We start from the raw sequence: 22,920 nt of genomic DNA on the forward strand, positions 1-22,920 counted from the left end.
GAGGCCTACCAGTAGTAAAAAAACCACCAAATGAATTCCAAAACAAACAAAAAGGCATTTCCTAAAGCCTTATTTTCATACACGAATGGCATCCTGATGCCATTCATTCATTTGTAGTATATAAAACACTTAATGTTGAAAAAAATTAAATGAAATCTAAGATTTTTCAACCTTGATTTTAAAAAGATCTACTTGACTAAAAGTCCGTCTGACTAAAATACCAAAAAAATGAAACCTGCCTGTAACATTGCCTGTTACAGCAGAATAAATCTAATTAGTGTAGAGCCTCTTTGCAAAGGCTGCAGTTATCAAGAAAAGGCATCCAGATTTCCAGGTATGGTTTGATTTCCCAGGGATCAGAATTTGAAGCCAGACTTCTCAGAAAGTACCCATAGTCAAATTATTTATTCATCAATAACAACTAACACTAAAACAGAATTACTCTTTTCTCTGAGCTTATCTCAAGCAGCAGTTGTACAATAATGCTCCCAGCAACAACAAAGAATTTCTTCTGTGGTTCAGAGAGAACGCTGAGAAAAACACAAATAAAATACATGCAGAATGTGACCTTACAATTCCACTCACTCCCTCTCACACAACACCTTCAAAATGTCATTTCAAAGCTCACTGTATTTGAACAGGTGTTATTTAAATTAAAATCATTTCTTTGCAGAAAACAGGTTGGAAAAGTGTGGGTATTACGTGAAGAAGATGTTTGTGAGACCAGAAAATTTGATATTGATGAATATCAAATGTGAATGGCAGAACGCAATCACAATTTCATTTCAACGCTTAGGTTAAGTCTTCCATTGAGCTAGGTTTTTAAGTTTCTGTTAGGCATCCAGCTGCAAATTTAGTCAACTGCAGTCTTAACAGACAAATTAAGAGTATTAAACAAGATTTAATGTTAACATATTAACCTGAGGGGTCATTCCCACCCCTCATAATCGCCAAGCAGATACTATAAACACAATTAAAACACAGTCCTGCCCTCCTTGTTGCAAACAGCACTTACCTCAGGTTAAAAATTATTTGTAGTTTGCAAAAGGGTTTCCCGAGAAGATGAGAAGAGAAATCCTGAACTGGGACTGGCAAGCTAGCTATTGCACACAGATCCAATCCTACCACATTTCCAAGCACTCAGCACCTTTAACCAGAACAATCATTATGTTTTGCCCACAAAAGCAATTTGAAATCCTGCATATTTTAGAAACACTCAAACTGCTAATGAGAATTTCACAGTGGTTATTCTAAAAGTAACCCAAGTCACATAGCTTAACTTCTGGCTACTTTCCATTTACAATGAAAATTTATCTAGTAATTCTTCAGAAGATAGCATCTGCAAATTTACAACAGTTCACTGGCAAGAAACTAATGCTTCACACTCCCCCACAGAGTACTGGTAAATCATTTACTTCACTTCCATCAAGCTGTTGCAGATCCAAACCAAAAACTAACAATAAGAAAAAAAAAATCTTACTGAAACTGCAATTACAAAATTAAAAAACAAACAACAACAACAACAAAAAAACTCTTATCCAAAGTATGACAGGACGCATTGTTATCAGGACAGTTATTTTTGCATTTATGGGCAACTTCCGAGAAGTAAATGTGTGCAAAGTTACATGGACGACAGTGACAAAAATTAGAAAATGTTCATAATACAAACCTATTTACAGCCAACATGCATGCACATGCTCAACTGTTTCTACAGCAGCTTATTTGCAAATTATAAATGAAGAAATACCCACGGTATGTTACCTAATTTAAAAGAGCAGTAGTTGAAAAGCCTGACAATGCATTACACATTTAGTGTAAAATACATTCTAATTTTGCAATTTATTATAGACATATGATGTTCTAAGTCACTGACAAATTAATGAAACTAGTAAAACCTAAGACCACTATCAATGCATACTTTGCATTATAATTAAAAAAAAAAAAAAAAGGCAAGTCCAAAGTGATTTTAATACTCAGTTTCATAATCTTGTTTTTAACATGTTTTTCCATATCAGTAGGTAGCTGAAGTAGCCAGAACAAATCATCACTTAAATCCTTATTGCCTTTTATAACTAGCCAACAGAGACCTGCTGCACACACCGGCTTTCCAGTATACTGAAAGAAATGAACCTAACAGATCAGCTTTCAAGATGTGAATGGCATTGATTTTTTTTTTTTTTTTTGCTGAAAGCCACAGGAAACAAAACCAACCAGAGACTGAAGTGAACATTCAATATTTTAAAAGCTTCACCTCAACTGGCAGAACCAGGTAGGACTGATTTCAGAAGAGCCAACACTAGTCTAATCAATACAGTCACTGAATGACCAGCAGTTACCAATATTCGCTCATTTCTGATGCTTTTTAAGGCAACAGAAGTGCATCTGCTCTTGGGAAAGGTTTACGCTAGATCACCTCATGATGAATACTTGAATATGTTCTTTTCTGAAATTCAGCTGTGATACCCTCAAAAGCACTAGCACTCGTTAAAAAAAGAAAAATAAAAAGGGGAAAAAAAAGGTCACCTAAGGCATCACTGACTGTTAAAATAATCCAGCTGGTGGTTCACTCTAAAATTTTCCATTGTATTTTGAAATTGAACTTTCTTGAGCCTATGTTGCACTTTCTCCACTCCACATGAATTGCTTCCTGCAGCAGCTGTCTCAGAGGAGGTGGGCGTCCAGCAGCATGACAAACACACCACGGTCCTGCAGCTGGGCAGATGAGCAGAGGAGAACCCCCAGAGCTAGGCTGGGGAGTGGATTTACTTGCTAACATTTCGTTTCACCTTACTCCCACGACAAAAAACTTGGAGCGGGTTACTCTAAGGCTGTGGGTTTTTGAGTAACTTAGGCGAGTGATCAGCAATGCACTTCCCTTCTCTAAGCACGTGGAAAGAACAAAGTTTGGTATGGCTGTGTGTCTTCTGACAGCGAGCTGAACTCCTGCAAAATTCCCCCCTCCTTCTCCCACTAATATTAAGTTCAGTCAATATCCGAAAAAGGGATTGGTTTAGTGATACTGCATTTATGCTGAAGTGTGCAACTCTCAGCGATCTCTGGAATCCTCTAAAACTAAGAGTCTCTTTGGCTGGAAGTTTCACAACCTTCATCAAGATGTTTGACAGAACAAAGTGCAGCAACACAGACACAAAAGCAGAATTAGAACAAGCAATTAGAAGAACATTTTTAGGAACAGAGCCTTTTATGCATATATGCATAACATCCAACAATGTTTTATGCTTAGGTTTTCCATCAGTATCTGTAAGTTTTATATTCATATACAGCCATAAAGAATCCTGAGAAGTATGCAACCAGCATATAACTTTACAGCAAACTAAGCTGTATTCCTCCAAAAACTGCGGACAGTAATGTAAATTCTGTGTTGGAGGGTGAAAATGATTTTATACCTCATACCTGAACAGATTGCTCTCTACAGGTCAGTCAGGCTTTATGTTAAAAATGACCATCATTTTACTGATGGTCAAGAGAAAGAACACATTAAAAGTACAATCATTTTGCTGAAAGATGTTGTAAGACTAGATATTCAAATTAGAGTGTTTATTTGCAAGCCATCAGTGTCAGCCTGAAGAAGCTGAAAACATGATAAAGCCAAAAACCCACCCCTAAAACATGCACAGGTTTACACTTACTACTCTCAGCTTCCACTGAGGGAACTCAAGGTAATTAAGTTAATGTGCATATGTAGCTGAAGGATTGAGGCCAAGGGGGGATTAAAAAGCAGGAACTATAGCAACAGCCTAGAGACAATAGCTGAAGCATTTGGCAGAAGTGAACTTTTCCCCTTTAAACCTGTGGACACTCCTGAAAATCCAGTTCAAATTGTGACCAGGTTAAATCCTAGCATGGGTCAGTTTTAGAAAGGTAAGTACCGCCATTTCGGGGAAGGAGTTTTAGCGCAGCCTTCCTGTAAAACAGCTGGTCAGCTTCACATGCAAATTCTCTTTTTCCTGTTTTTTTTTTCCCCCTGTATACCATTACAAGCATTAATATGCAGCGTAAATTATTTTATATATCTCACTGTAGATATAAGTAACTGTCTGTTATTGTCTTAAATGAATTTTCAAACTTGATTTAAACCCCTGCAAACAAAACAGTTTTTTGTACTTACAGATTTTACCAAATACCTTGTATGTAAGCTGAAGACTGTTTTATTAAATATATACATTATTACATGCATATGAGATACAGACCTAACTATGCAGATGCATGTTACTATGAAATAAATAGACATGAAACTAAATTAGCTCTAAGTACATGCAACATAATTTAATAATATTCTGTAGTTACAGAACACTGTCAGAAGTAGCTACAGTTCAAATGCACTCCATATATCCAAGACATAATAACTTTTCTGGGAAAAAAAAAAAAAAAAATCATTTTAACAATGCTAACTGCAACTTTTACTCATTCTCTTCTTTTCCAAAAAGAGTATCTCCACGTGACAGAAAATAGGTGCAAATAATTTAATACAACCTCCTTTTTTTTTTTTTCCCTGAAAGCTGAAAATAATTTACCCCAGAAGTGTAATTATATGACTGTAAAGCATAAATGAAAGGCTTAAGTCAGTTTTGTTATTCTGGCAATAAACACAAATACAATTAAGCAAGAACAAAATGAAACAAATTACCATGCCATAAAGAAGTAATATTTCTGAAAATTACTTTTGGGTCTTGACAGCTAACAAGTTCTGTTGGTCCGACTGTCACTGTTGCTTTCCAGACTAATACAAATACTAAAACAACTCTTGCTTAGCCTATCTGTACACAGAATTCTAGTATGAACTTGCCAGTCACTTGGGATTGCTTATTATGAACGGTTCCTTACTTCTCTGCACAAAACGCAAATTAATGTGTACAGCAAAAATAATAAGCATTGCCACATATAATACAATGGTGTGAAAAGAGACCTTTTGTTCTGACATTTGCTGACCCTTATCTTTCAGAGTCTAACTGCATGGGCAAATCGAGAGAACATAGTTGTTTTCAAAAGAAAATGTGAACTCCTAAAATTAAAAAAAAAAAAAAAATCAGGTGAATAAATAAATAAATAAATAAATAAATAAATAAATAAATAAGGCATCAACAAAGCTTTTGGCCAAAACTATGCAGTTTATAGAAAAGTAACTCTGTTAAATAATTAGCTCCTCCATAGCTTCTGCTTAGCATTCTCTCAAGGCAATTCCTGTATTACACAGGATGCCTGCAGACAGCCCTGGCAACCACAGCTGCCACCTCAAGAACGGAATTTCATAGCTCAGGTTTTATGATGGAGATATGAAGAAGCTGACTAACTGAATCTTCATGCCAGATTTCGTGATCTAACTGATATTTCTAGGACTGACAAGTAGACTAATCTTCCTAATCCTACTTTGTAAGCCTCAAAAAAAAAAAAAATCAATAAAGCTTAATAAAGCAATAAATGGAACCAAGGGATTTTGGAGTTTGGTAATTGGTCTTATGAGTTAAGACAATAAAGTTCATAAACATGAGAGGTTATAGGTTATTCTGGTAAAATATGACAGAGATTGCCATGAAGGATAACTACTTAATAAGTATGTGAACGCCCGTAATCTATGCCACTCCAACCCAAGGATCTGACTCATTTCTGAGGCTGTGGCTGGCACAAGAATTCAGAGAAAGGCACAGAAATTGTGACATGGGAATAATGCTGAACTTCCGAGAAATAATTATTTTTGCTAAAGATTAAAAACAAAAAATCACATATACACGAACTCATGTATAATTCCAGGTATACCTTTATCAGTTTAAAAGCTATTACCAAATCCCAATCAATTTAGCTCCCTAGGAGTGAAAAGCAGTAACTTTATATTCCATTCACATAACAAAGGGCTAAAATCAAGATGGGACAGGCTTATTTGAAACATGAAGGCTCCCCAAGTCTTTCCGGCACACCAGCAGTCGTTTTGAAAAGCTACCAGCATGCCTCCCCCTTAACAATCAAGGTTAAGCAGGCAGTGTAGATTTGGATGGAGGACCCATTTTTTCATGTTTAGTGAAATCACTGCATAGGAAGTGACTTCTAATCAAGAATGTTTCTAAACCACTTTCAAGCTGGCGAGTTCCTGGGCCGTCTCTTTGCAGATAAAGCTCATCCATGAAACGAACAATGCATAAGTAGGAAAGAATATAACAAGCTGAATTCTGGTCAGAACGAACTGCGCTGTTTTTCAACCATTGCTTTCCTATTGCTGGGGCAAATAACACAGTTTCTGCTGTGAAGCTCTGAAAAAATGGAGCTTGCTATTTATTTATTATTTTAAACAAGCATCTGTAATTTTTTCCCCTCTGTCCTGGTCCTGTGTTGCTGCCTTCCACTGATCTGCTAGTAAAACCGGAATTAAATAAGTGCAACATTACTTGCTCAGATAAAAAAAGAAGCTGGGAAGTTTTTGCCATCAGCAGTTAGACCACTGGAACACCCATTTCCACTAATACTTGACAAGCCATATTTCACTTTTATTCTTCAGTGATTTACCTCAGATCTCAATGCATCGTGAAAAGCGCCTGGAAAGCATCTCCCATTCAATTTTTGTTCTGAGTGAAACATTTTCTTTTTCTTGCTTCACATACCACTCTATACCGTGCTTCCCAATTTTCTGAAGATTTCCTTAAAAATGTACTCTCAACCAGCCTCGCAACATTTTAGTCTGTTAAAGTAAATCATGCAATTTTAAATACCTTTCAAATTTTAATGATGGTGACATTCCAATGAAAGAAATTAAAAATAAATACAAACATCCAAAATTGATTGCCCAAATGTTTGCAGGTGCTAATAAAGTATTTGCTTTACATCACAATTTTTAATTATACTAAAATCTGTAATGATGCCATAAATACATGCATTTTATCTGCTTAAAAATATTATGCTTGTTTAGAGGGAAAATACTGAGGTTCGTTTACTAGTTTCTTTCAGCTCCACATACTTGACAAAACAGTAATTAGTGTGTCAAATTCTCAGAATTAAATAGCTGTTATTTTTTAAGGAGGTAACATCCAAATGTATATTGGAAGATCTGTCCTCTTCTGAGAATCAGTTCTATCTTTTAGTGACTGGACAGACATTTTGAATAAAACATACAGGGGAAAAAAAAAAAAAAAAAAAGAAAAAGAAAAAAAGAATTACTTTATTCTTAATGCAGATTCTTTAAAGAAACATGGATTTAAAGGGCTGGATTTCTTTTTTTTTTTTTTTCAAAATTTTACTACAAAGAAATGCTCCGTTGCTAAACCCTCCTCTTAGCTATAATAGTATTTCTTTCTACTTCATCATCTCTTATAGACCATGCCAAAAAAGGGCAACTACTGGGGACGTTAAGAAAACTTTAGTTATTCCTAAAGATCACTTAACTATATCAAACTGTAAGAATTTGCTACACCTAGTCACAGTTCTGCTTTTGTAATAATACACTTGTAGGTTGAATAAATTTGATTCTTCTACAAGGGAGAGCAATTACAGATGGATAGCCATGCTCTGCTGTACACAGTAAGTAGACCTGACAGAAAAAATCATATTACCTGTGTGCTCTTGAGTGCTCTGCATCTCAAGTCTGTGCTCTGCAGCTGATCATCATGCCAGTGACAATACATGAGATTCTTCCAGCACAAGGAGCAGCAGAAACAAGTATTGTATACCAATGAGAAAGACAACTGACACAGACCCTGCAGAAACAGACACCTGCAGTCCTTGCAAGGGCTACAAAGACAGGTTATGAAAACAGGCCAAAGGCCACGTCCATCCCGCATTCTTGTGGTCACAAACTTTCCCTGTTTCCTGGACAATAAATTATCTTTTAGGTGCCAATTCTTACAGCAGAAAAATAATATGGGTGAAAGTATCCATGATGGCTCTAGTGCCTCAGGCAAAAAATGTCATTTCAGTGTATATAAATGTCCCTTCCTCCCCACGTATCGGCAGTGTGGATCTTATTGCACCTGATTGACACAAGTCCTTTTACTCCCCGGATGATGGAAATGAGGACTGCCAGTCACATCCCTCAAGCAGGGATTCAAATACTGCTTTTTCAGATCTAACATCAAGCTCACATACAAAAGAGTGCACAATGGTCACACATTTAAATGGAATAGCCTCCAAGCTTTAGAGATTTCTGGATCAACTGAAGATATTACAAGGCAGCAAGCCTTGACAGGCAGCATGGGAGGCACAGTCACCAGCAGCAGAGCAGCAGCCTGCATTGAGTTACCCACTTTGAGAAATTCTGTGATGAAATATCTTAGCCTTCAAAGTAGCTTCCTACTGACAAAAAAAAAACCCTAAGCTTCATCAGTGTCACCATGTGAAGTGAGGTCTATGTAGAAAAGATGCCATTTCTTCTTTAGACTGTAATGCACAATTTAAGTTGACTGATTTGTGCAAAGGGCTGAAAACATAGCTGCTCACATTATGCAGAGAACACAGAGGACAAAAGGAGGTTTTCTTCCTGTTGCCTACTCTGTTTTTCTTAGAAGAGAAATAAGAGTTGTATGGTCAGCAGTCCTGGGGTACCTCTACAACAGAGTGATGCTCGTGATGTTTCAAGAAATCAGGGTCAGCTGGGATAGAAAAGCCAGGCTGGAATGATACGATACTCCGGGGAGACACTGACACAACTTACCTTGCTCACTGACACTCCTGTGCAAGAGTGAGTAACATGGGATGTGTTTTCAAGCATAGATTCAGCCTATTCAGAGTTGATTTTCTGGACTCTGGAAAGGCTAAGCAGATGAGGGGTAAGTACAGCCCCGTGAACTGTGTCACTACATCCATAATTTGTGAGGACAGAACTGACACTGACATGGGTACGCCTTCAGATGCAATAGCAGGAGGTGATCTTAGGTTGGTGAGCCTCTCAATAACACTGTTGTTATTTGCAGGAATTGCAATTCCTTCCCTTTGCTAAACCAGGATCACCCTTCTTTGCAAGGTATTTATGCCTGGAACTGGATCTCAGCTGTTGGAATTGCATAAAATGACCCAACTGAGGCCAGCAGTGAGGGAGATGTATCATTATTTCAGTGTTGGATGAAGCTGCCAGTTCTCCACCAATGCAGAAAACATCTTTTCCTCTCCTCTACCTCCTCCCTCACCTTATAAGCTCACAAAAAAAGAAAATTTTCTTATGTTTGAAGGGCAGTAAGTTAGACCTCTGAGCTGGGGTCTGAAGACTACCTTCACGGACAACTCCAATAAGTTTTTCCTGAAACTGATGGTCTCCCTCAGCTTCTAGATCTGGGAACGCAGGAAGACCACATGCATGCCAGAGACACGTGCAAGTACCTCAGCGTGACACAGCTTCTGCTGAAACAATCCGAAGCATCAGGTCACTGCATTAAGTCAGCCTAATTTATACGGCTCTGCAACTTTGTCATGCTATAAAGACACGTGAGGATCAGCCGCCCAAAGATTTCTGTACTCTACTTTTAGTTGCACAAACAGCTATTAGACTTTTTCAAAATTATTACACAAGGAAGAAAGACATGGAAGAAAATAACAAAATAGCTATGTAACTTGAACACTGGAACAGTGTCTGAAGGACTCTGTATATAGACACACAAGTATGATCCAGAAGAGCAAATCCATCCCTCCCTGAGGTGAGCAAAGGCCACCTGTTTTCACAATGTTTTATGAAGAACAGTGGAATTTCAACCGAGTTCCTCCTAACTACAGACTCAGCGATTAGGAATGCCTTCTATGTTAAAAATACGTCTAAATCATCTGTTACAGGGATAAAATGTAGGTCAAAGTCGTGCATATCTAAGTACAGATCATGTGATGTGCAGAGCCAATACCAAGACAACTGTCTTGAAGTGCAGGCAACCTGCACATCCTACACAAAACAAAAGAATTAAACTGCTGCTTATCTAGGCAGCCTTCAACTACCAATTATTAACTTGCATCGCCAGCCTCCTCCACCCCTCAGTTTTCTTAATATACCCTCTCTGACAATTCAAACACCGTTCCTTTGCCATGATGAAGATTAAAGACAAAGCCGAGACTCAGTAAACAGAAAGAGAACTCCCTTGAAAGAGAGGAGGTGTGCGAGTGGGCAATCCGCACGCATCTCACTGATGCTTCTTTGTTCTCCATTAACCTTTGAGCACGTAGTACATCACCTGCAAGAGGCAGCTTTCAAATGCAGCTAAGCACTCTGCAGCACACTGGTTCAGGCAACCGAAGCTGTCCTTTAAACAGCATGGCCCAGCTTGGCTGACGGTACAAAAACCTCTCGGGAACAGGCATGGTGCTGTAGTGTGACTGTGCGTGCTGGTGTCTGACCACTGGGATAAACATTTTACACTACAAGAGAAAGGTAGGCAGGTAAGCGCTCTACAAAGGAATTCCTTCTTTTGCCTCTCACTGTCTCCTAGCGTTGGTAGGAGTTGTCTTCTTAAAGGCATGCTTTCTACTGAAAGCTTGTGATTTTAAGAATTTGATTCTTAGGACTCCGAATACAAGGCCCTCGGTAATCTGAGCTATTAATTTTCTTGCTTATTTGAACACATTTTAGCTTCAAATTGTTACAGCTTTCTTTGCATCTCGGTTTTGAAAACTGACCCTTACGAGAGCTACTGTTGACCTACAGGAAGTGGATTGAAGGTTTCTAGCTGTAGGAAATTATTTCAATAATAGATCAAGTGCGACCTCTTTACAGGTCAGCTTCCTTCAGCAGCTAAACACTGTTCCTTCTGAATGTGCTATTAGGTCAACAGAATTTCTTTCATTATTTGCTCTGTATGTGTGTGTCCACACTTGCTTTGTCATTTTAGAAAACACACAGAGAAGCATTATATTGCTATCAATGTCTGAATAACTAAATGAGTAGAAGGACTAACACAAATTGAAGGTTAATTTAAAAGAAAAATTGAACCCATTTACTGCATTAAGAACTTTCAAACATATTGAAGAATTAAACACTCAAATCCCAGTAAAAGTCAATATAGATTGAGCATTGACCTTTCCAAAACTCTTAAATTCCTAGCTATAATGAAAGTGATTAAATGAAATTCTATGAAGCAAAGCTTGCTTGAAAATATTATCCATTATTAAAAAAATGAAGAAAATATCCACCAACAAAACATCCTCAAAAGACTGTGCGCTCCTTCCTCGTTACATAGCTTCCCTTACAGCTGACACAGCAAAAGGTCTGAAAAATAGTAACTTATTTGTACAAAACCAGTTTACACATGCATTGACTCATGAAAAAGTGAATATGGATATGTGGAAGTTCAAGCGAGAGATTTATACAAACACTTCTTTACTCAAATACAAAAATTATTCCAAATATAGCTTTAAATAAACATAGAAAAATACAGAGAATTGTTTAGTATCTCTTTATTCTGACTCTTTGAAGCTTGAGCCGCTTAAAAATGAAGCAGACCTTTTACTCTATATTTCATACCCCCCTCAACACCTGCTTTCCAGGATGAGGACCAAAGCATTGCCATGGAAATGGCAAGGTTGTTTTTACACATAAGAAATGATGGAATATGGCGATAGCCCACAGGAGCACTCAAAAACCTCCTTAAGTGAATAAAGAAAATGGAGGATTGGAAGAAATTGCTCACGCCCCCCCAAGTTTTCAGTTTGCAGACTTGTAATAGCACATCACCTGGGTTTAGGGGCATTATGCAGTGAAAGGATCTCTCCTTTTCCCCCTCTTTAGGATGAAATTATCAACTCTACTCAGAAATGTTTGGACAAGCCCTAGCACTGTATTGTATTTGTACACCTTGTAATGAAGATAAATCATTGCTGTTTCCACTGTACCTCTAAGCAAGACATTTCCTTTAAACTACAACCCTTCTGCAGCTTTAAAACGTGTAATATAATGCACTATTTAAAGTCAATTTAGAGAAGCTATAATATATAAATACTAAATATATCCAAAGGAATAACCATAGTAGCAATCTTTCAATTTCCATGGAAACCCTACTTAAAACACAAGATACAAAGCCTAGATGAATGTTAATCTCTTAAACCTATATGAATTCACACTTCAAAGATGCAGTCTACCATCAAAAAAGTGACTGCAGAATACAGCATCAATATTCAAAAAAATGTAGGAAGCACCAGAACTGCTGGTGCTCCCGATGCACAGAACTCCTCATACAGCCAGCCGGTAAAGCACCCCTTGCAGCAGGGGTGCTATGGTAATAGCAGCATCTAGAAATACAACACATCAAGGCAGTGATGAAAATAACTTGGAAGCTGACATCTTCCTGTGCAATGTTTTTAAAAAGATTAAAAATATACCGAAGTTATCAACAAAAAAATCCCATTTTCCAGCAAGACACTTATGGCCTGGGGTGGCAGTACAGAAAGAATGTCTGTGTAACTGCATCCTATTAAAAAAAATAAAAACAGATAAAGAAAACAAAATAAAAACCCTGAACTGTGAGTGAGTAAAAGAAAGAGCACGAACAGAAATTTCTTCAAGCTCATTCCTTACCAGAACAGAGTTCCTGGCAAAAGCTGAGGCTTTAGAAATGTGTTGTCAGCCAGTCAGAGCATTAAAGAAACAAAGTAGGACCTATCATGTCATATCTGAATTTATTATTTCTCTCCTCCTACTAGGCATTACAATCTATAACAAAATTAACTTCCTAGGGCTAAGAAATATCCTGAATATAACACCACATTAACCTGTCCTGATGAAATTACGTAATTTAAGATCTTCTCCAGAACCCTGAAGAACAAAACAAAACAAAACAAAACATAGAAGTGCCTGCTTCCTTGGCAGTCTCTGAGCTGCACAATCTGATCGGTTTTTCATTTTCTCACTGGAGAGGGTGAAGTTCACAATTTGGGTATGGTTAAAATGAAGCAGAAGTTAGAAAAAGACAAAGACACCTGGGTGTTGAAGACCACTTTGCAGCTACTGAAGATCAAACACAGTGGGACAGAAAACAGCCCTGAGAACTCACCTACCCAGAGAGCGTGGACGATCACTACTTGGATATATAGAGCTAGGAAGACCCCTAAACTCCACAGGCAGAAGCAAAATCAACATGCAAGCACCCTCCTAAACATTGGTACTGTAAGGAAAGCCACAGCTGGATCAAGATCTAATATGCCACACATACATAGCAAATCGCTAATACCTGTCCCAGCAGTAGAATTCATTCCCTTAATTTACATTATACAGAAGTGAAATGTTTAAATCAGTGCACAGATGAGCAGTTCCACTGCATCTTTTACAGATCTGACCATTTTGGATTTCTGAAGGAATGTATTACATAAACCAGTGTTTTTGCTTCCTGTTACTCTTATGTTAACCTTTTAACATAAGCATGATTATTACTTTGTAAATAATAAAATTTCAATGTGTTCTTGATTGATTTTGAGCCAATTAGTTTAATAAATTACCAGTGCAATGACAAGAATTTAAATAATTCTTTAGTATACTTTTTTGAGTGCTCATCATTTCAATTTTGACACATTTCACGTTAATTGAAGAAAGGCATATCCATCTGAGTTTCCAGAGCTAATTTAGACAGGTAACACAATTAATCCCCTGGATTAGAATCTCATTGGGCTCCAAATTAAATGGTCTGAAACCTCACAGCCAGTAGGTGACATACCCTAATCCCTTTGGCTTGAAATCAAAAAGCACAAAGCAGCATGACAGAAGGTAAAACTGTTATGAGAACAGATGCAAAAATACCCACAATGCAGGAAAAAAGCTAAGTGGAATCAGAGAAATGCACTGGGAACAGGTGAAACTCAGATATATTAAATTCAAGGATTTCACACTACAGAGGACAGAAAGCAACTTGTTCACTTGACAGTGGGCACATAACAAAATCACACTCCTTAGTGACCGTGTCACTTTCCTCAATCTTTCTGCTGAAATAATCCTGTTGTAATGATAGTCAAACAAAATTAGAGGGAAAGGGATACTGACTGTAAGAGAAACACATTTATGCTCTTATGGCTGGAAATTAAGTCAGTGTGAACACAAAAGCAGCACTCTGTGTTCACAGAAGAAACACAGAGCACGACAAAAATAATCTTCAAATTGTTAGTAACATTGGAATATTTTTGCTGTAAAATAAATTACATCTTGTGTATCTCCGCATCCTCTCAGCAATGTTCATTCAATCAAATAGTCAATTACTTTCAACATAGGGTAGGGAAAAAAAAGGTAACTATTTTGAATTTTCAGCACCAATTAATTTTGGAACAATAATACAAATTATTTTCTAATTTGTTCAATGGCTTTAGCACTGAAGTGCATCAAAGCATTATTTTGTTCATTTTTGTCATGACACAGTGAGGCATAAAAATACAGTATCTTTGTATGATGGAGCAATCCCATATGAGCAGTATTTCAAATTCTGCGTTAAAAGTTAACTCTGAAATGCAATCTTCCATCACATTTCATGGAGGATAATTCTACCACAAATACATAATCTTTGTGAAACTCAGAACCATAAATAATTATCCAGCTCAAATGACATCAGTAACGCAGAACTTTTGCTGATTAAAAAAAGAGAGAAAAGAGGAAGGAGAAAAAAGGCTGGATAATCCTTGGTAATACCTGACTATTGAATAAAAGTTCGGACTGTGCCGGTAATCTTTAAAATTTATTCAACGTTATTTTAAAAATGACACTAAGACATGCCAGGTAAAATGAACTGCCATTATGCATTCTTTAAAAGACATCAAGTAACATATGTACAAGACTGATAGTACAGAAAAGAGAGTAAGAATAGGGCATATGTGGACCCAAATTCTCAGTCCCAAATATTGGAAGTATGCACAACTGTGCTGCGCAGCAGAAACTGTGACATGATTTTCAGAGTTAACAGCATTCGTTTTAGGGGAAACATCAAATAGGTATTACCCAGCAGAGTATTTGACTGAGATGTCCATTCAGGCAGATGCATTTAAACATCTAAATCTTTACTGCGCCAGACACATTAACATTCTTATCCTTTAAAGTCTCAAAAATTCCAAAATAGTTTCTGTAGTCAAACAGCTGAACAGAAAATCATGAAACAAAACCTAACGACCAGTGTTATGTATTTAAAAATGAAGGAGAAAACTAAGTATAAATTCTAATGTTCTACCTGAAAAACAAAATTATATTTTGATATACACACACCCACACACCCCATGCTGTAGTAAAGTTTTCGTAAACATACGGAAAATTTTGAAAGATTACCTGGTAAAAATACCATCCACAACACCAATTGTTGACTCCTCTGCAGGAACGTAGGAACCAATCTGTGCCATGACAGTGATCAATGCAACTTGCTTTATATAGGAGCTCTTTCCTCCCATGTTGGGTCCAGTTATTATCATGACCCTTTCACCATCTCCCTGGAAACACAGAACAGTGGTTAAATATATTGTCTGCGTATGATGCATATAGAAAATCTGTTATGTATACATATGCTCAGAAAGATACAGGACATGTCCTCAGGATTAAATGTTCTGCTTCTATTTGAACAGCTTCATTCATTCTTAGAGTTCATCACATTCACTTCTCAAGATATAATGAATTCTCAGATGGATAAATCTTCCTAAGATCTCTCCAGGCTGGTAAGAGAGAAGCATAGCAATCGACACGCATTGCTCTGGAGAAATGGACAGAGTGCGGAAGATTTTTCCCTTTCTCCATCAAGAAACCAGGAAAGCACTCCAAGAACTTCCTGTGCAGTTTTCTTTGGAGAACGGGAGAATCTCATCAGCTTTCAGAATAGGCACTGTCACCCCAATTTGGTTGTGATCTGGATTCCTCTCCACTTAGAGTTCTCATTGCCAAATGGGACAAAGATCCGACCCAGGTTAAACCCTTCAACATACCCACATCCAAACAGATTGGCTACTAGGAGAAATCAAAACTTCTCTGAGTTTAGCAGTACTTGGTTGTAACACAGACATTTCAAGCAGACTGCATCCAGTCTCCGATTGATCAGTTTATCTAATCACTGAAATCCTACAGAAGATGTAGCAGACACAAGCATTCATCTCAGCTATGATACCTCTTATAGTACTTAAACCTGTCTATGGCTCCAAAACAAAATATTCTTCATCTGGTGCAAGACAACTCCTCACACAAAATTAAAACTCACCAATGAACATATAAAGCCTTCTCAGGGCCTGAGTCAAGACTAGGAAATTAAGTTATGAAAGGTCTTCAGATAAACAGACTTTTATTTTGTACTACAACTTACAATGAAATCCAACAATTTATGAATTAACCAAAAGTCAGCATATTCCATTGCCCTGTGGGACTGGCAGAGCGGAAAGGATAAGCTCTGCATAATGAATATTAGCCACACTACTTAGGAAATTTGGAGGTCATCAGGCACCGTGACAAGAAAAATACGAGTATCTCCACAGAATCTCCTCACGATCTTTTCAGTTTTGCTTTTCTTTTGGGTTTTCATTCTTGTCAACAGGGAGGCAAATAAAATTCATATAGGACTGACACTTTTATTTTGTAATTCAGATCATACAGAAGGTACGTGCACCCAGTATTTACTGTATGTAAAAGCTGTTTAGTTTTTACTAAAAACAACAACAACAAAACCGAAACACATTCATAAGGAACTTGCAATAAAGTTAAAACACAGAAAATGACATTATCAGGAATGAAGGGTGGATGTAATATGCAGATGTCTACAAGGGAACAAAAATTTGTAACATTCTATTCTCCGAGGTATAGTTTCAATACTGCTACTAAAACTTTGTCAGGGCCACCACCACTTCACTCAACACAAGAATTTACAGGTACTTAAAAGCAGAATGAGTTAACACATAAGTTTCTTGCATGTGTGTAGTATTCCTGCAGGGTCCCTCCAAGCACGTTCAGAGACTGGTGGTTGGTTTGCAAAGCCGGCTTTCAGAAAAACATACACTGCAGCATCAGTCCAGAGAGTCCATCCACCCTTACTAATGCATGCAACCATAAGCTAACATCTTACTGGAATATATGATAAAGGTACTAAAAAAATTCCATGAGTATTTGGGGAGGAGAGGGAGAATGAAAGTATAAAATGTTTATTTCAGGACACTGCAAGAAAGCTTTCCTGAAGTTAGATATCTAGCAACATTTCAGTTGAAAACATGACAGAAGATGCATTTTCCTGCTGATTCAAACACAACAATTAAAACTAGAGACATTTTAATAAACTGGATTCCCATCCACCTCTCTCAAAAAAGAGAGAACTCAAACCAACAGTAGGGGAGGAGGTGATTGCACCACGACCACTTGCTTTTGTAACACTCAGTACCTGAAAAGCCAACATAAGAAGGGGACTAAAGGAAGAAAGTGCATGATGATTACTGAATGAAATGCTGATTTTTTTTTTTTTTTTGTAAGAGCCATCTGTCGCTTTTTTGGAGTTCAAATAAATTTTTGAAAATGTTCTATGGAGTATTGCACAGTATCTATATCCTCGTTCAGCACAGAACAGCATTTAAAAATATTTCCAGAGAAATACATACAAACTTGAACAGCGCTTACCATGGCAATATTCCATGCTGACATCTGTTACCTTTTCTATGTTTACTGTATCAAAAGGCAGTTAAGTATTCAGAGGTAAGTTGCAAGCATATTTTTATATTCATTAGGAAGAGAAATGTAGTATTTAAAGAAAGATATAGACAAATAAATATTCAACAAAAAAGTCAAAAGGACATACAATTTAACAGGCAGGTTTTAGTTTTTCAGGGGGAAAAAAAGGAGAAAAACTAAAATATGCTCATCAGAAACTGATTTATGAAATAAAATAAGGCAGTGTTTTCTATCTAAGGTAATTGCATATTTATACCAATTTTAGGTAATGTAGGTTATACAGTTTAGGTACTGTATAAAAAACATTAAGTTGTAGCCCTTTTTGACCTGCTGACACCACCACCAAGTAAGTTAATAGTCTTCCTACTTCTCAGCATCCTATTACTTAATTCTGTTGCAGAAAACAAGTCAGGGAGACTTATGGGTAGCACAGAGTCTGCAAAGCTACACATCAGGGATCTTCATCTATGTTAATATGAATGGCTTGTTACAACTAATGTGCAGTCTACACTGTGTGTACACGATACTACACAGTGAACAGTCAGAACTCCAAATATGCTTCGTCAGACTGTGAAATGCTGTGTGAATTTAGCACTTCCAGAAAAAAAGGAAAACATGTAGTAGAGATATACCTTAAAGCTTCTGAGCTATCTTAGAAATAATTTGTAAGACTGAGCCTGCAAATGTGACACAGAAACTCAAGTGACTGATAATTTGTATATTATATGCCCATGGAAAAACAAACATTAAAAATCTCCATAAATTTGAGATAAATTTACTACAAAATGTAGACTCTCTCTGACGGCATTGGTTAAAAAAAAAAAAAAAAAAAGTAATTACTCACTTACCTTTCAAAGATAACTACTTAAAAATAATCACATTTTCCTGATTTTGAGATTTCCTTTTCCCTCTTTCCCTTCCTTTTTCCTTTTCCCTTCCCCTTTCCTCTTTTCTTTCCTTATGTGATTAAGCCTGAACAGGGTTGCTAAGAGAGAATCTGGCTGCAAGATACCAGAAAACAGACAAAACTGATGTGGTCATGTCTAGCAATGTCTCTCTGAAATGCAAGCAAGCAGCCATTCTGTAATTAAATTATTTATTTTAACTTCCTGGCTAAAGAGCAAATTCCAGATTCATTCCCCTGAATGATTTTGAATCCCAAAGGGTATCTTGATACTTACTGAAAGGTTAGTGGTGTTTGGAACATACTGATCCTGTTCTCCCAGTAGTACATCAATCACAGGGTGCCTGCCGTTTTTTATGATTATTTCTCGCCGATTATCTTGCACAACTGGTCTGCAAAAAGGAAGACACATTAATTTCAATGTTCATTGTAACCAATTACTTAGAACTACCGTAATTAAAAGCTGTTGCGGGGGTCATCTACAATGCAGATTTTTGTAAAAATATGCAAATGACATAAAAACGAATTCTTGCTATCAAATATTTCTAAAGAATGGATTCATTTCGTTTAAAGAAATATTAGTCGATTAAGTTATTTCACAGTACTTTTGTGATTCTTTTTACTATGTAGGAAATGCTTTCAGTTGTTCATATGTATTACAAAGAACTAGTAAGAAATACAACATGAACGAGCAATAACAAAACCCTTAACTCGAGGACAATCCACTTTCATAACACCACCACTACAGAAGCTCCAACAAACTTTGACCATTTGCAGATACATTTGATACTCTCACAAATGATCTTGCTCATACACTGGTCCAGGCTGCCACAGCATCAACCCCTGGCTGGCACATGGATAGCAAACAAAACTGTCCAGCTATGTATATTGTGACTGACAACACATTAAACCATACAAATCAAAGCCTACAGGATGACAGAACTGTAGTTCTGTAAAAATATAAGCTACACTCCTACTTTGCAGCAACTTCCAAACACATGTAAGAGTCATCACAATCACTGTTGATAGGAAGTGTACTAAGTTGAAACACTGAAATGACAGTATCTTTTTAGAAATAAATATGCAAACCAGATTTATGTTACTTGCATTTTTTCTCTTCTCCAAACCATGTAATAAAAAGTGTTTTTTTCAAATGGCTCTGCCTTACCTACAAATTAGTCTATGTACAAGGATATAACTAATAAACCATGTACAATTCTGTTACATATCTCCAGTCTAAGAAGCTCCACCTCAAAAAGCTGTCTGTTCTTCACAGAACAAAAACCACTAAACAACATTGTAACTAAATTATAAATATAAATTTATATAGATGTATATTATATATAATAATAAATATATTATATTCATAATTATTATATATTATATATTTATATTATATATATTATATAATGTATATTATATTATCTATAAATATAAAGACTAAATTATAACTGTGTTGTGTTTTTTTTTTTCCTGTTCTCCTTTTTCATCATAAGTGAAATGCAACATAAATTGAGCAGTAGAAGTGGTTTCATGTCTCTGCAACATTTTCCTACAGTACAAGCGCTTTGTGGTAAGAGCAATAACTTAGGGAAGTGGCAGTAGTTGAGAAAAGAGAATAATGGCATAAAGCCACAGAACTTCTGGACTGGAAATGAAGTAACACTTGGGTGGACTTCAGAAGGAATGCAAAATTCAGGGGAAGTGTGATTTTCCTTGGGCTGAAGAATGACTATGCAATTAGAAAGGAAAATGGAGATAAAACAATGGCATACTTGGAACAGAAGTCACTGGGGAAAGAGGTGCAAGCTGAAAATGCTGTGTGGGGTTTGTTTTTGGTTTTTTGTTTGTTTGGCTGGTTTTTTTTTCAGCATAGGGATAGTCCCAGCAGTTACATAGCTGAGATGAAGTCAATCGGGACTGAGTCTTGGGGTACAAAAAAAGGAAATTTCACTCTCCACTCTTGTCAGATATGTAACTAATTTGTAGCTGTAACAGGATGGTCTGAGAAGGGAAGAGCACATACCTTGAAGTATGTTCCTCCTCTACCTCTCCATTCTGGAGCCAAGAAGGAGAGATGTCAGCTAAATGATCCATTTGCTCTTTTCAAATTCTACCCTCATCTTCGTAAATCACCATGTTTTTTTAACTGGTCGTGTCTCCTTCCACAAAGCTGTGAGACAGGATGTACTTTCAGGATGCCATGAGCTTTGCCAACTGCCTGTTCTTATTTCAGACAATGGGGCCCACAGAAGCAAAGCCTCAGACACAGTCATTCAAAAGGTCTTTCCTGCCCTACGTCCTCACAATGTGACAAGCATGTGTCATGCAGTAGGGAAAAAAAAATAAAAAATCTCTGGAATGCTTAACACGTTACTGAGTCATGTAGCATCTTTCCAACAGCATTTCAGAAAGTTAACAAATTTACAGACTGCAGAGCAGACAACACAAATATCAGATGATGATGATGTCTGGGCTACCTGAATTATCACCCTTCATATATGTAACTTTGCTGCCTGAGAGCCCTGACTTTGTTCATCATTCCTGTAAAGAATGAGAGTCCCAACATGGGTGTCCCAGGACGACCCACAGAAGCTGTAAGAGACACCTAGCTCTTTCCAACAGCAGTGTGGAGCACCTGTGCTAACTTAACAACTCATTTAAATGCCTTAAAAAACACTCCTCATAAATTCCTGAACTAGTTAATATGAAAGTCCCATTTTCTTTTCTGTAGACCTCCAGAGTTAATTATTGACATCTTCCCTTTGGCTGAGGTTTAGCTAAGAAGTCTCCTCCCTGACGGTTTATAAGCTCTAAGCCACTCTTTAATATTCAGTGAATTATTTAAACTCTGTGCAGTGAATTAATAAGATTTCAGTTTGTTTTCTCATCTGAGTATACAGAAATAAGTGAGCAATTACTTTCAAAGAGATTCTGATAGAGGCACACAAGATCCCAAGAGTCCACAGTGATCAATATTATCTTTATATTCTTTATTATCTTCTGTATAAAATCAGAAGTATATTTAAGTTGACTTCCCTTCCTCCTTATACATTTAATACACAATTTGCTGTACTTTCACAGGTCTCAAACTTCACTAATTTAGATGGTTGTTTGTAAGTAATCATCTGATCACTTCTACTGCTTCTGATGCAGCTTCACAATGAAAACCCTTACTGGAAACTGGGGACTGGAAACTAACCCCATACAGGTATGTATACAGTAAACCTCAGAAATAGTAACTACAGGCCTCCAGGACAGCTCTCAGCAAGCTGAATTAGTGTCTCAGTGTGTCTGCATGTCTACAGGGACAGAGACCTTGCAGGATGGAAATGGGCACCCCAGTGAGGGTGACAGTCTCCAAGAGGAGGCAAGAGACATGGGCTTGTGATGGGGGAGGAACACAGGAGCTGCAGGGTGTGCAAGCTCAGGAACCAGCTTTAGACCAACCTCAGGGAAGCAGGACTTGAGGCTCTGTGCCTCTGCAACCCAGAGAGCAAGAGGAATAGCCTTGGCACTGGTAGAGTCCCAGGCTGCACTGCCTTGTATGCATGAATGCGTCTTAGCTGGAGGGACGTGCACAGCTCATCAGATCTGAACACGCTATTGTAGGTGAGGCATTATCACTTCTGTAGCAGGTGGCATTAGTATTTACCTGTCTTTACCCGAAATACATCTTTGAAACACATCTCATACACCTGAGAAACTCTGGTATTAGAAAGACCTCTCTGGGAAAATAGTAAGGAGCATGGACGTTGTTTCCATGCAAAGTTCAACATATATTTATGTGTTTGTGAGATACCATCAACAAGACTCACGTAAAACAACAGACAGACAAGCGGAAGCTGTCAAATGTGAATTGCAACATTTACGGTCTTGAAATAAGGCTAAAAGCATTGCTTTGCAAAATCAGATTAAGTTAAATTACTGTAAACAATTTTAATTATACATACTGCGCTACACAAACTCAACTGAAATTTATTTTAAATACTCTAATTCCCTATAAAATCCCAAATAAAAATTAAAAATTGATTACCTGCAGTAGTCTCCTTGTTTAGCCACCTGTGCCAATGAGAACAGACAGTCGATAGTTGCTAGGTGACCAATCGCTTTAGACACAGGGTGATAATGTTCACTAAAATGGCTATTCCAAAACAGGGAAAAATAACAGGAGAAAGAAAAAGAAAAAGTTTATACAGATACCAATGTATTGTCAAAATATACCCCATGCAGGTTTCTCAAAGGGCTCCTATGATCTTCAAATTACTCTGAATTCAAATCTCCCAGCAGTGTATTAAGTTACCATATGAGGACACAACCTTAATCAAGAAGGACTTCATGATTCCGTTGTAACAGGGAATTATTTTTAAGCACAAAAAAGCAGACAAAATGAAATTCGCTAAATAGCATACAAGGGGTCTGCAGTTGATCCCTGCTGCCTAAATGAGGT

At 37.2% G+C, this 22,920-nt stretch overlaps 1 protein-coding gene across 1 annotated transcript in view; it reads right to left on the reverse strand.

Moving 5' to 3' along the window:
* Positions 1-22,920, reverse strand: part of MSH3 (mutS homolog 3) — a 111,516-nt gene that overhangs the window by 11,683 nt on the left and 76,913 nt on the right. The window contains exons 18-20 of the mRNA XM_084305216.1: positions 22,507-22,614; positions 18,748-18,862; positions 15,206-15,363 (exon numbers count right to left, since the gene is read on the reverse strand). Coding sequence (XP_084161342.1) covers positions 15,206-15,363; positions 18,748-18,862; positions 22,507-22,614 — 381 coding nt within the window. The remainder of the gene's footprint in view (positions 1-15,205; positions 15,364-18,747; positions 18,863-22,506; positions 22,615-22,920) is intronic.

Source organism: Netta rufina (genome assembly GCF_964035555.1).
Source record: "Netta rufina genome assembly, chromosome: Z".
NCBI classification, from domain to species: Eukaryota; Metazoa; Chordata; class Aves; order Anseriformes; family Anatidae; genus Netta; species Netta rufina.